General features: G+C 46.7%; 1 protein-coding gene across 9 annotated transcripts in view; it reads right to left on the minus strand.

Moving 5' to 3' along the window:
- Nucleotides 1–13,980, minus strand: part of gbf1 (golgi brefeldin A resistant guanine nucleotide exchange factor 1) — a 102,898-nt gene that overhangs the window by 30,665 nt on the left and 58,253 nt on the right. For 3 of the 9 annotated variants that reach the window (XM_035399569.1, XM_035399567.1, XM_035399576.1), the window contains 14 exons: nt 13,828–13,888; nt 10,906–10,960; nt 9,905–9,985; nt 8,670–8,705; nt 6,618–6,762; nt 5,739–5,947; nt 5,249–5,420; nt 4,397–4,608; nt 3,680–3,778; nt 2,912–3,106; nt 2,366–2,558; nt 1,130–1,270; nt 695–783; nt 1–39 (listed from right to left, as the gene is read on the minus strand). The exon at nt 1–39 is cut by the window's left edge and continues 164 nt beyond it. In XM_035399569.1, the coding sequence (XP_035255460.1) occupies nt 1–39; nt 695–783; nt 1,130–1,270; nt 2,366–2,558; nt 2,912–3,106; nt 3,680–3,778; nt 4,397–4,608; nt 5,249–5,420; nt 5,739–5,947; nt 6,618–6,762; nt 8,670–8,705; nt 9,905–9,985; nt 10,906–10,960; nt 13,828–13,888 (1,727 nt within the window). The remainder of the gene's footprint in view (nt 40–694; nt 784–1,129; nt 1,271–2,365; nt 2,559–2,911; nt 3,107–3,679; nt 3,779–4,396; nt 4,609–5,248; nt 5,421–5,738; nt 5,948–6,617; nt 6,763–8,669; nt 8,706–9,904; nt 9,986–10,905; nt 10,961–13,827; nt 13,889–13,980) is intronic. The other 6 variants (XM_035399577.1, XM_035399575.1, XM_035399568.1 and 3 more) reach the window with 5 other exon arrangements.

Here is a 13,980-nt window from a genome sequence, read left to right on the forward strand (position 1 = left end):
GGGCTTCTGGTTGAACTGCTCCGTGCCCGTGATCAGCAACTTAAACGAACAACCGATAAAAATTTTTAAAAAATGAACAAGAAAAAAAAAAGAAAGAAAAAGGAATGACTTGGTTATCGGTGTGCTTCTTTCACTATTCGAGCACTAGTGTCAAATTTTAAAACAAGCTTAAAGTTTAAACAGTAGAGAAAGCCCAGAACTGAGGATCAGGGTCTGCTGGTGACACGCTGTGTTTCGGAGGGGAGCCGTAGATGTCTACACCCTCCCAATTCGGCACTGGGTACGAGCGTGAACATGGCTGCTGCAGTTGTAGATAACCGGGCTTTTATGACGGTAACCGGTAACTGGATATGTACAGCTCTACGCTGGCCTGCAGATCAATTTTTGTAAAATAAGTAAATAATTAAATAATTCCCTTCACTGGTGCCCCCCAGACGCCCTAGATACCGCCCTAGGCCCTGGATGTACCACACGTAATGTGATAAGTGTTTTTTGTATTTGATTGCTTTGGCAAAGCCAAAGACGTGTGCTGACATGAATCTGTCTGGTTGCAAGTATAAAGCACAATCACCTTATCAATGTAGCTGGATTTTGTAATCAGGCAAACGGAATAAGAATAACCAATGAAAATTTACATACAACAATACTTTCGACAGTTACGCATCCTAAGTGTGTGTGGAGCGATGCCACGTACCTTCTTTTTGTTTTTTATCTCCAGAAGTTCCTGAGAGTCCGGTAAACAGCAAGAAAAGCGCTGAGGCTTTGGTGGTGCTTTCTTCTCGGCTGCAAAAATATACCATATTAACGAGAACTCAAAGATGAATGCAACAGCTTCTGAGGAGACAGCATCCACAAGTCAAGCAGAACGTGCAAAGTCAGGAAGTACTCAAGCAATTGTAAATCAAAGTGAACTCCAAAACTGAAATGTTCAACCCTAATTTCACACTGTGCTCACTGTCTAACAAGGACACACTCTGATAAGTAATGAGTGAAGGATTGAGGGGGGAAAACATGTGCATGTCAAATACAGTACATGGACCATGTTTGAGAGCATCCCCTCCAAGCTCATGAAATGATAATATGAGGTTATCATTATGTTCTCCTGACAGGGTTGCCGCGGCAGCCATACCAGGGTCAGCCTCCTCCTGGTCCTGTCTCCCCAGACGCATCTTCTGTGCCATCAGGTGCCCGCTGGTGGGTGGGCACGCTGGCACGCTCTCTGACTCTGGGCCATTCTGCGCACTGGTGGTGTTGGCCAGGCTATCAGCTTCTAATAGGGACCCCGCAAAACAGTCTTATTAGGTACCCCCCTGACACCGTGAAAACAGGCTTATAAGCACCCCCCCCCCCCACACACACACACAAAAACACACACACACACGCACATTCACGTACGCACACACACGCGTGCACACCCAGACCCATGCACATTCACATGTACACGCACACACACACACACACACACACACAAACCTCAAAGTCATTTTTGAATTCTAAATAATAATAAATTAGGTGATTTGTATCTGTATTTAAGGGATAAACCACAACGGGCAGTGGAAACTGGAGTCCTATTCGAGCTGGATTAGTGGTACACTGGGTTGTGCATGTCATGTACTGTCTGGTCTATTCGTACAGGATTAACAGTTTCTGTAATTCCTTCAAAATGACAGCAGATAGCCCCCAGGATTTAAACGTCACTGACCGCACTTCCACGAGAGGAAAAGAACAAGATGGCAAGCGGCTATCTCTGATTCCCGGTCACCGAAACCAAGGCAAACACTTTCCATACGCAATTACATTAGTGCAGGGTCCTTCCGAACTGGATCGCTATTAGTGACGGACCTCTTAGTTTGGCAAAACACAGAAGAAGATAATAAACCCCGGTGTTTTTTACAATCTGGACTTTGCAGACAAACCACAGACACTGCAGATTCAAAGCGGATTAAAATCACGCATCCTGTCAGTAATCACTTAAATCACATAACCTCCCTCGGTGAAAGTAATCCAGCTCAAATAGCGCTTATGAAAATAAACTGCGGGACAAAGATGTGAGGCGATATTACAGTGCATCTGGCTACTTTGTATGTCAAGCACAAGGAGCTGTTCCAGTAGAAAGCTCGGCTTCGGTTCCCTATGTCATTCGGCTGCCAATCTGGAGAAAACGTTCGGGCGCATCCAAGCAAACGAACAAACTACAAACATGATGTTTAACCTTCCCCGTGCAAGTTCCCCATTTCGATGAGCGTATAAGTATATTTTGTTTGCTGAAAGGCAATGTTTTAATGAATTTACGACTTGAGAAGTCTAATCTTTCGCTGACAAGCGATAATGGAACGTAAAACCAAAAGGAATGGGGTTTACTTACCGCTGGGGATGTCTGGGCTGTCGCTGACTGTGCCCTCCCCCTCCACCATGAGTGTGTCTGATTGGTCCTGCTGAGCTGAGCTGTTGAGCACTTTGGCCTGACAGTGGGCCTCGGTGCTGTCAATCACAGTCAGCAGGGCTTCCAGTGAAAGAAGGTGAGTGGTATACAACTGGCCAGACACAGGGAAGGCATTCTGCAAAATATCACGCACAAGTTACCTGTGTGTAATTATGCCTGTGTACCAGGTTACTCACATTGTGCCCTAATGGACTGCAGTACCCTACAACTCAATATTAATAGAGATACAGAATACCTGCATTTCATACAATCTTTGATGTGATAGAAACACTGAATATGTTTGTAGAAAAAAACAGCAATATACCTTATCTCTTACGCTCTGCATCATCAAAAAAAAAGCAGGGAACAAATTCAAAATTCTTTACAAAATGAGCAATAGTTGTGAATTCCCTGCAAGGAATGGTTAAAAATGAAAAATAAACAAACAGACTTTAAAAATGGAGCAGGGCAGTAGCAGGGGGGGGCCACCTTGGAGAGCAGCTTGGTGAGGTCTTCGAACAGGTTGGAGCAGTAGTAGTCACAGTCGTAGTTTATGTAGAGCTCTGTGACCAGGCTGGGGACCCTCCACAGCTGAACCACAGCCTCCAGGGCCATTTCCTTCATCTCGTACGCCATTTTGGAATTTTCAGAGGTAATAATGTCCATCAGTTTCTTCAGATACATCTGCAGGAGGACACACAGTCATTCATTATGCTTCTCGTTTCATTTGACTGGCGGATTGGCTGTTTTTTTTGTTTGTTTTTTTTTAAATGGTGGGTTGTGTTTCAGTATATTGAACCGGCAGTGGAACACAGGACATCGGACCCATGGGGACTGATGAACAACAGAAGATGAACTTTATATCGGGAGAATCGAGTCAGGAGCACAGCTGGCACTGTGTTTAATTTCTCCGTTCGGCTAAAGATCAGAATGAACACGATACGCCCAACGTTTACGCTACAGAGCGCAAAGAATGCCAGCGCAGAAACCGCGATGGCTCAAAGCACGGTGACAGGCTTCATTCAGTCAAGACGACATGCACTGCCTGTACGGCTCAGACCTTCTCTTTTTTTCTTAAAATATATTTTTTGGGCTTTTTCAGCTTTATTTGATAGAACAGTGTAGAGAGGCAGGAAGAATTAGGAGGAGAGAGAGGGATTCGAACCGCCGACGTCGCGGCTCACACTGAGCGTGTGGTTAGCGCTCTACGGGCTGCGCCACTAGAGGCCCTTCAGACCTTTTTCTTTGAACACCCACCTCCAGCTGAAACTTCAGATGCACCCGCATGCTTTCGAAGAGCAGAAAGCACACTCGAATAGAAGCAGCATACAGATTGATACGATCCACACCTAGCAACTGCAAAAGAAGAGAAATCAGACGCAGAAGTTGAGGTAAAACATGGTTACAAAATACACAAGTATACCAAAATACAACATATACCATAATTCAACGCGCTAGATTTACAAGTTGCATGTAGCCAAATTAAAGTTCAGAACTATTTTAAAGATGAACATTTTTCTTGCAAATAAGGATACATTTTTTCAGTAGCGTAAGAAAAGTATTTTTTCTCACACTAAATCGATCACAGAGCAAAGATGGCCAAACTAAACCTACAGGAAAGATTCTGGCAAAGACTTCTTGTCACCATAACCATACAAGGAGCCTGTCCAAGAACTGTGGTTTGCACAATTATTTGGCAACAGTGCATTCTTGTAGGTTCTTTTTGTGACATTTTTAACAGAGATCTACTCAGGCACGCCTGCACACACGCCAACATTTGTACGTATGAAACGGAGTCAAAATGTAAGACACAGACATATTTTAAAGCAAAGAGGCCAAAGCTTTTTTCTGAAGCTGATACAAGTGTGATACAATACACTGCATCCACAATCGCATACACACACATATTTCTAGAAAGAGATTTTCGGAGGACAGAAAAGTCTACGGGACGTGTATTCCGTTCGCGGCGCTGACCTGGAAGAGGTGTCTGCAGAGCTCGTCCTTGATCAGTCCCAGCAGCGACTGGTAGGGGGCGATGTGGGCCGCCTCCAGGGCCACGGTGAGCAGCTGCAGGCCCATGTGCATCATCACGTCCGAGTTGTGCCGGTCGTTGGGGTTGGTGAGGGAGATGAGGAAGCGGAAGAGCTCCCGGAGACAGGGCAGGCCGTACGGGATCAGCGCTGCTCCTGGGGGGGGGGGGGGGGGGTGGAGGGGGAGGGGGGCACAGATTAAGCATGCTCTTTATCCATGTACAGCTTGGGAACTGTCCATCGAGGGTTCGGTGCCATGTTCCATTAAGAGGGTCATTTTCGGAGTACTACATTCCACTGTTACATTTTTCCACCTTCATCAGCACATGCCCTTGCCTCTTCAGATTTTATAAACTGGCCTTCATTGTTTATTGTTCAAATTCCAACAGTAACAAAACCCACATGCAATTTTACATAAAATACATACCATTTCCCGACATAGCCACCGGGATAAAACTCACTCTACAAACCTCCTAATGACTGCATTAATAATTTCACTATGCTCGCTTCCAATCCCCTAAACTAGCGATACTCGAACCTGGCCCTCGAGGCCAGCAGTACTGCTGGCTTTCATTCTTCCCCTCTAATCAGAGCTGGTTTAAACCTCGGACACCAGATGAGTTCAATCTCTGTCCAATCAGCGCCATTAATCAATCAATCGGCTATCGCGTAGTGGAGAGAGCCAGCGGTATTCCCTGCCCGAAACCATCCTGGACGAGCAGCCTTCCAAGCGGGAGGAAGGGCGCGGGACGAAGAGCGGGGGACGAAGGGCGGGGGGCGGGAGGAATGGGCTCACCATCTCTCTGGCTGGACTGTGTGAAGCGCACACCTCTGGGGTTGACGTAGTCCATGTCGTGGACCGAGGCCGAGTCGGACTGCTCCGCCACGGAGTCCCTGTCCTCCAGAACCTCGGGGATGGACTCCACAGAGGCCGACTGAGCGTGCTCCACCGGCCTCCCTTCCGTTTGCTGGGGACAGGGACAGGTCTGGTGTCAGCGAGTGTGTGTGTGTGTGTGTGAGTCAATCTGCGAGCGTGTAAGTGTGAGTGCATCTGTGTGTATACATGCAAGTTAGTGTGCAATTGAGTGTCTTCATGAGTAAGTGAGTGAGTTGAGTGAGTGAGTGAGTGAGTGAATGTCTTCATGAGTGAGTGAGTGAGTGAGTGAGTGAGTGAATGTGTATGTCTAACTGTGCACAAAAAAAAGATTTCCAGGTTTCTAAGTGAAACCCTCTAGACATGGGAGAACAGTGTCCAGGTGGTGTACCTGTGTGTCCAGGTGGTATACCTGTATGTCCAGCCTGCCCAGCTCAGAGGAAGGCGTGGTCGCCGGCGTGGTTGCCGTGGAGCTGCTCTGGTCCAGGTCGGTCAGGTCCTCCTTGGAGGTGGCCTTTGAGGAGGCCTCCAGGCCGCTGTCGGTGGTGGGGCTGGAGATGGAGGTCACGCTGTCGGACACCGAGAGGCCTGTGGACTGCTGCTCCACGAAGGGGACCCCGCCTGGAACCACCAATAAAAACGGCTCATTCACAGGGCTGCAAAGACCAGCAGATTCACAGGGCTGCAAAGACCAGCCGAGCTCAGCTTAAAGAGAGCTAAAACTGTGGTTCATTTGGCCCCAATGGCATTTACGTGATGTTTTTAAAACACTTTACTCCCTCTTCTCTTCCAAAACGTGGAACTCACTGTGAGTATTTTGGAAATTAGTGAGTATTTAGTGAGCATATCAGTGTCAGAGTCACAGTGAGTGTTTTGGTAATTACAGCTGAAAATCTATAGCCTTTTTTATATTTCATAATTATTTCATAATAATTTACATATTTATTTATATATTTCAGAATTAACCACTGAAGGCGCTGGAAAACACAATTACACAATGGGATTAATTACAAAAGCCTGCTGAAACACAACTCACACTGGGGGTCCAATTCCATATAAAAACATCCAGGCTCTCCACACAGATATTAAACCCAACATGTCTTTGCAGTGGATCACACAGCATTTTGTGAAACCACAGCTGGTGCAAAAACACTCTCGCTAGCCTTCCCCAGTCTTTTTAATGACAAGCACAACCCAAAGCAGCTGGAGTACATGCATACAAGGAGCTCGTTGACAGTGACGCTGCATTAGCGGGTCGAATGGCCGGACGGTCCGGAGGGCGCTGTCCCACCTGAGAGGTTGTTGCTGAGCGGGGCGGGGCCGCCGGGCTCGGCCACGCCCGAGGCACCGCGGGCCGCGTGACGCGGGGGGCGGGGCGAGCGCTTCTGCTTCTTCCACTTGGACGCCTCGCTCATTCCGCCCGCGCGCATCTTCAGCTGCAAGCAGAGAGACGGGGTCCTGACGCGCGACGCAACACAGACACGCTAACACGCTAGCAAACACGCTAACGCTAACACGCTAACGCTGACACGCTAACACGCTAACGCAGCCTGTGCCCAAAGGGTTCAAGCCTTGGGACTGTCTAGCATCTAGCTGCCCCTGTGAACTTCCCCTGCTGGAGCTGGGGGAACTGTGCTTGTGCAAAGGGTGGAAGATAACACTTAACTCATAGTCCTGTTCCAGGCTACAAGTATATGAATACTGCGCACAGTTTTGTATACCTATTTGAATAAATACTAAGGCATCTCCTGATAACAAAGTTTCTAGGCATCCATAACCATGGTAAAAAAAAGTGTTTGTTGCACAAAAAATAATTTTTAACAGATACAATACTGAAATGTGCGTTCATTTACAAATGTGAACAAATGGCAGCAATGCACAGCAAAGCCAAACACAGAGAAGACAAGACGGGGCTATCCTGTCGAACGGCAACATTTACATCATTGCAGGTGGAAGCCATTCCCTTTGAGCAACAGCAAACATCTCAGGAAAAAAAAACACAAAGAAGCAAAGGAACCAGAAAGGCGTCTGAATGAAGCCTGCACAGTCACCGTCACATCTAAAACTATTTATCCGAATGTGACGTCTCCAAAGGGACCGGCAGGTCTACCTTCATCTGATCCTCCTCTCCATTTGATTGGCACAATTACAGCCCTTATTGCCACTGCTACCAATTTAATCGCTTGACAATGCCCCCTCCCCCCTCCCCCCCCCAGGGAACTGATAGAAAGGGATATTTTGACCCTTAGTGACCCTCATCTTCGCCTGTGTGCACTCTTGGTGTTGTGCTTTTTTTTTAAAAAAAACTCCCCGAAGGAAAAATATGAGGATAGTGATTTCATCTCCTGCTGAGTGCTTACCCAGCAGATTTAAAGGGCACTCCGCCAATGCAGATGTTCTATGAATAACCGCGGACTGTTTATTATTGTGTAGCATATACAGTGCCCTGCAGAACTATTCCCACCACTGACAAAGATGAACGAGACTGTATAAAATACACAATACAGCTAACGAGCTCTATTTTCATTTCTGAAACATTCGTAAGATATTTTGACTAAAAATTGTTCAATGGTGTCAAGCTAAATAACAATTCCAAAATTACACATTCATTTTCCTAAAACAATGTGACAAAAATTTTCCCACCCACTTCCAGTACTTGTAACTGAATAATTTTTTCTGAGCAACTATATTAGAACAAAATAAGTTTCCAATTTCTTTTAGTGTACAATATAGTTCAACACTCTATTGTCTTTTTTTTTTTTTATGTATACAGCCTTTGTTCATCGTTCTGAAGGGTGTGGATAATTCTGGATGACACAGTATCCTGTGTTAAGTAGCTGTACACTGCGTGGTGTAGCATGGATCCTGCATTATGTACTGAAGCAGTATCTTGTATTACCGAGCCTCATATTGCTTTACGTAACTGTACGCTGTGCATGTTGTATCACATAGCTTTATGATGCATTATGTCATTATATAAGTGTCATACAGCACGTACAGTATCCTGCATTATGTAACTGCTCACTGTATTACTGCACAGTATGTGGCTGTACACTGTACAAACTGAAGTGAATGAACCAAATTTTCCTCAAACATTATTAGGTTATAAACACAAATGTATTACAAGGCAGGGTTTCCTTTTCTTGTACCCACACTATATTTGGCTGGATACACAGTACACACACACTAGTATAGGGCTATTACAACAGCTCTCCCTGGCTTTCATCTGAGTTTTGGAATCGACTTCTGTCCCTAAAATGTTTAAAATTGTGCTTTGGGGGGGGGGGGGGATCCTTTTCAACTCAGTTCATCAGGAAACTGAAATGCCAGTGGCTTTCCTTACCTGCACACGTTTGTTTTTCCACAAGATATTGTAAGCCTCAGGAGAAAAGGGCAGGCGGTACGGATTAGTGAGGGGGGACATGTCAGCGCGGCACAGACAGAATCCACTGAGAGATGCAATGGGGCAGGATGCAGCCACACACACACACACACACAGAAACACCATGCAGTGCAGTGCAGTGCAGGCCCCCCACCGCCTCCAACCGGGGTGGGGGGGGGCTACAGTCCATCACCACCACGCACATTCCATGAAGAGACACAGTCAGGAAAGAGCAAGCTGTGTGTGTGTGTGTGTGTGTGTGTACGTGACTGTGTTTGTGTGTGCGTGTGCGTGCATGTACATATGCGTGTGCAGGGGAGGGGGGGGGGGTCTCACAGCAGCACACAAAACAGCCTTGGATTTGGACTGCCTTCAGCAGACATTTCTGAGATCTTCATACAGACTCAGCTGATCTTCCAGAGAAATCAATTTAATTTGCCTTCCATGTACCTGTACACCCTGTGTGAGACTGCCCAGGTCAAACTGAGTACTGGTCTGGACGTGTGAATTAGTTGAGAGCAGCATTTCCCATGAGTGTGCTGGAATTAAAATGGAAACACTGGATGTATCAAAAATCGCAGTCCTTTTCCAACACATTCTAAACGGATATGAATCCGTGTAATCAGAAAATATGTCAGAAGTGTCGCTTGCATAAATCGGTCCAATCCAAGCACCAAGATGCAAAACAAAAAAAAAAAGGGACACAGAAATTTTTCTTTCTTACGCGTGTGAAATAACCCTGGTCACTGGTGTTATGCAACAGTTTTGCCTCCCTTTACTAGTATGTTATGAAGTTTAACCGAGCCAGACCAGTCCGTTTCAAACATAAAGATCTGAAAGATCACGGAATCCCTGAAGACTAAGATACATGGAGAAAAAACCCACAAAACAGCCCAAAAGGTTCCCTTTAAAGTCTCTTGACATATTCTACTCATATTTTAAATGGTAAATGATGAAGCGCAATTGAAAGTGCATGTAATCTTCTTAATCTTCTTAATTCTTCTTATTAATGCTTTACAGTAGGCGATTACCGAAAATTATCAGCCCTGTGGAAATGCTTAGTTTACACATAGCAATGCACCCCCATGCATAACTTGCTGAAAGAAGCCATGCTACGCTACCATATTTAAATGCACTAGCAGCGGCCTATCCGCACACACTGAAGGCTCTTTTTAAGGGACCAAACTCGGCAGTACCCTCTCTAAGCTCCTCTGATTGGTGTTTTTAGGCTGCTCTGCACAAATTAGATCCTGTTTGTCCAGGACACAAGATGGGATCTGTGGAAAACAGGCAAATGCGCAGTTTAAAGGGTAAAAAAAAAACAAACAAACAAACAAAAAAGAGGGCGCACACTGCAATAAGGAGATGAGGGGGAAGCAGGAAAGCACAGCATGACAGATGAAGACGGCTAATGCCTGGCCACTCAAGGCACCGTCTGAGGGAGAGTCTGTGTGACTTTAACTCGCTGTTTCACAGTAAACTATCCGCCCTGACACTTTATTTATTTTTTTTTAATTCCAAAAATTCAATACCAAATGGAGTCGTTTTATTGCATTGCTGACGGAAAACAACTTCAGTAAGCATTCGTTTCTATTGGCCAGCTAAAGGTATTCCTCGCTAGCAGTCTGCAAACCTACTGGTGCTCGCTGAAATGTCCTAGCAAATGGAATTCAAACTTCCCCTCTTCCTGCAACAAGCACTGACCATCGGTCAGACTGGGACATGTAAATTTGTTTTCATGGATAAATATGGAAAGGATGTTTTTCTTTGTGTATTGGTCTGAACTCGACACTCAGGCACCAGTATGAACTGTACCCATTTACAAAACTAGCTTTATTCAAGTTTGAGGAGACGGGTATCTATGAACCATTTGTACCTACTCATTAATTACTACACCATACAGTTTAAAAAACTAAAAATTCTGCAGTTCTGCAACTGGCAAAGTATGTAGTAAGCAGTAGAACTCCAACTGAAAGAAAGCAGAACATGCATGGCATCTGCACACTAGTACACTGAGTACAGTACTATGTACAGGACTGGATACAAGTCAAACAATCCAGGGGAAGAATAAAAAAACTCAGAAATCACAGCACAATGGAGAGGGTGATATCAGGGGGGGAACGGGTGAGGGCGGGGCTAGGCAAGCAAACACACAGAGTCCAGTGGGAAAGGGTGTTCAAACCTCTCTCCAACTTACCTTCTTCATGTTGGCTCCCACAAAGCTTTTGGCCTCCTCTTTGAACTGCGGCAACCTGAAATGCAAGGGGGGGTGGGGGGTGGGGGTGGTGATGTCACTGTTAGCTGTAAACTTGCATGCAATGCTGAAAGTCAGCCCAAAAGGAGGACCAGTACAACTGTACCCAAGAGAGCTCCATGCCTCACTAATGCTGGAGAAAGCAGTCACCAGTGCAATAATGTACTTAATTAAAAACAAACTGTATGCATTTCTCTCATGAGTCACTGAGCCACATTCGTTCAAACGGTACGCTGTGACTTTAAAGGAATATCATCCCCTTGACTAAAGACAATCTATTTTAATAAATGCGAATGGAAAAACCAAACAAGATACGTATGTTTAGAAAGTGACCCATACGCTCAGAAATCTACATCTCTGATTATCTGTGAACTTCATTTATTTAAAAAGTACAAACCGGGTAAGTACGTCAGCTTTGTTGGATTAAAAGCAACGGCAGGAAGACTCATTGAGGAATGAAGCCGTATAGAAAGGACAATGCAACACACAAAAAAAAAAAAAAACTGACCAAAAGACCCAAAGCAGGAGACAGAAATAACCACAATACGCAGCGCGCGAAGCCAAACATCTCTCCTCCAAACATCTCTCCTCCAAACATCTCTCCTCCAAACATCTCTCCTCCAAACATCTCTCCTCCAAACATCTCTCCTCCAAACATCTCTCCTCCAAACACAATAATCCGTCGACACAAGGATCTTTTCACGCGCTTCGTTTAATGAATTATGTGGGACAATGTGTGGCGCCTCCCCTGCACTGAGAGGGGAATCTGGCCGTGTGTGGACTCCTCAGCTTTAGGAGAAAATGAGACGTCAGCGGCGACGTGGTGGAGCCCGATGTCAGCGTCAGCTCCCAAGCGCTAACAAGCCGCGGCGTCTCGCACTGATTACGGGCTGATCCCTGGGCCCGGTCGGGGGGTGATCCCTGGGCCCGGTCGGGGGGTGATCTCTGGGCCCGGTCGCGGGCTGATCCCTGGGCCCGGTCGGGGGGTGATCTCTGGGCCCGGTCGCGGGATGATCTCTGGGCCCGGTCGCGGGATGATCTCTGGGCCCGGTCACGGGATGATCTCTGGGCCCGGTCGCGGGATGATCTCTGGGCCCGGCCGCGGGATGATCTCTGGGCCCGGTCACGGGATGATCTCTGGGCCCGGTCACGGGCTGATCTCTGGGCCCGGTCGTGGGCTGATCTCTGGTCGCGGGCGTGATTACGGGCTGATCTCTGGGCCCGGTCGTGGGCTGATCCCTGGGCCCTGGATGAGCTCCGCCATCCCGCCATTCACGTCGCTCAACCCACGCCAGCCCCTTCCCAATGTGGGGGGGGGGCAGCACAAAGGGGAGGCAGTAATAATCACATGACAATAGTGGGGGGGTAAGGCAGGGTGCAAGTGGAGCTTGTTGTAGTCAGGGGGGAGTTTACTGGGTAAATGGGTGGCATGACAATGAAGACCTGGTGAACATGACACTACTAAGCTCTAACAACAGACTGTACACCTATGGCATTGGTTTAGCTTGATGCTCTAATGTGATACATCTCAATTTGTACCCATAATGCCCTAGTTATTCTATTTTTTTATTTTTTTTTTTTAAATGATCTTCATAATCATGAAGGCCATAATCTCTAAACAGCACCCAGAAAATGACGCTCATATTCAAAAGCAGGTATTAATTATCAATCAGTTCTTTGAAGAGCGTTTGTGTGTTATAAAAAAAAGCGCCAGTCCTCGGGTCTGACAATGTAAGACAAGCATTGAAAAGGCAGTGAAAGACAGCTAGCCTTCTCCGTTTCGCTCCTCCTATTCTTGTGGGAGACGCAAATCAAAAACGAAATCTATATTTTTGCAAGATTTAATGCATTTTTTTTTTTTGCTTTGCTTTCTGCTGGGATTATTGGCAATGCTAATTCTCTCTCAAACCCCCCGCGCTCGCCCCCCTCCTCCTCACCCCCCCCCACCCCCCCCCCCCCCCCCCCAAACCCCTCCCCACCCCTCCTTTGTTTAGACGAGCGGCACGCTGGCTCGCCAGCAGGGAACTGTTGTTCCATCTATATGCAGATCATACAATCTGGCATTCTGTAGGCCCTCTCTGGTCTCCGCCGCGATGTGACTGGCAGCTTAATGCAGACGGGTGTCTGTGGATGCGCGGAGGCCGCTAAACGCCATCGGGGGGGGGGGGGGCTTTGCGTTATCGCGTTACTCAATCAGACCTCCTGACCCATAACTCAGCCAAGACGTGTAAATAACCTGCTTTAATTAGACACGTGGTTCGCCGCTCGTTAATGTGAATTACACACACAACCGTGCAGCTCGGTGAGCGGAGCAGAAAGCACAGAACCAAGAGGTTGTGAGAACAAAGAACAACTAGCCAGCTTCACAGAGGTATGCGTTTGCCGGAAGATGAGAACCCTACACAGACTACTCAGGTAATGCAGGCCACATTTTAACTGCCATTTGAAAGGAATTTCTCGTCAATCACTGTTGTCCTTTTTCACATACTCACACCTGATTACCACATCCTGATTCTACAAGATTTACTTATATTCATTAGAATAATATTAAGTGTCATAATCGCTAGGACAAACACTTCTACGCACATTAGGATTCTAAGCACTTCAACTGAAAACCGACGAAAAAAAGAAAAGATAAATGTTTTGTAAGATTACGCTTAGCAGTCAAACGCGGAGAATTAAAAGAAATCCGCGGGTTTCTGGCAATTACGCTAAAAATAGCGGTTAGCGGCTTTCAGGAGTCAAAACCGATTTGGTAATTGAATCCGGTTCCCTAGCCGGGGGCGGCTAATTAAAGGGAGGCGCTTTCCTGTTATGAGACCCGCGGCGGCGGCGGCGGCGGGGCAAAGCCGCTCCTGTCCCTACCTGGAGAACAGCAGCTGCACCATGTCCACCAGCGTGTGCTCCGCAGACTTCCTCAGCAGCTCTGGGGGGGGGTGGGGGTTAGGAGGGGAGGGGGGTGCAGAAAACAAACAGCGCAGGTACCATTAGTGTCCGCTTCTGTTTGCCCGGGATTAG

This window comes from Anguilla anguilla, chromosome 18 (genome assembly GCF_013347855.1).
Source record: "Anguilla anguilla isolate fAngAng1 chromosome 18, fAngAng1.pri, whole genome shotgun sequence".
Classification (NCBI taxonomy): Eukaryota; Metazoa; Chordata; class Actinopteri; order Anguilliformes; family Anguillidae; genus Anguilla; species Anguilla anguilla.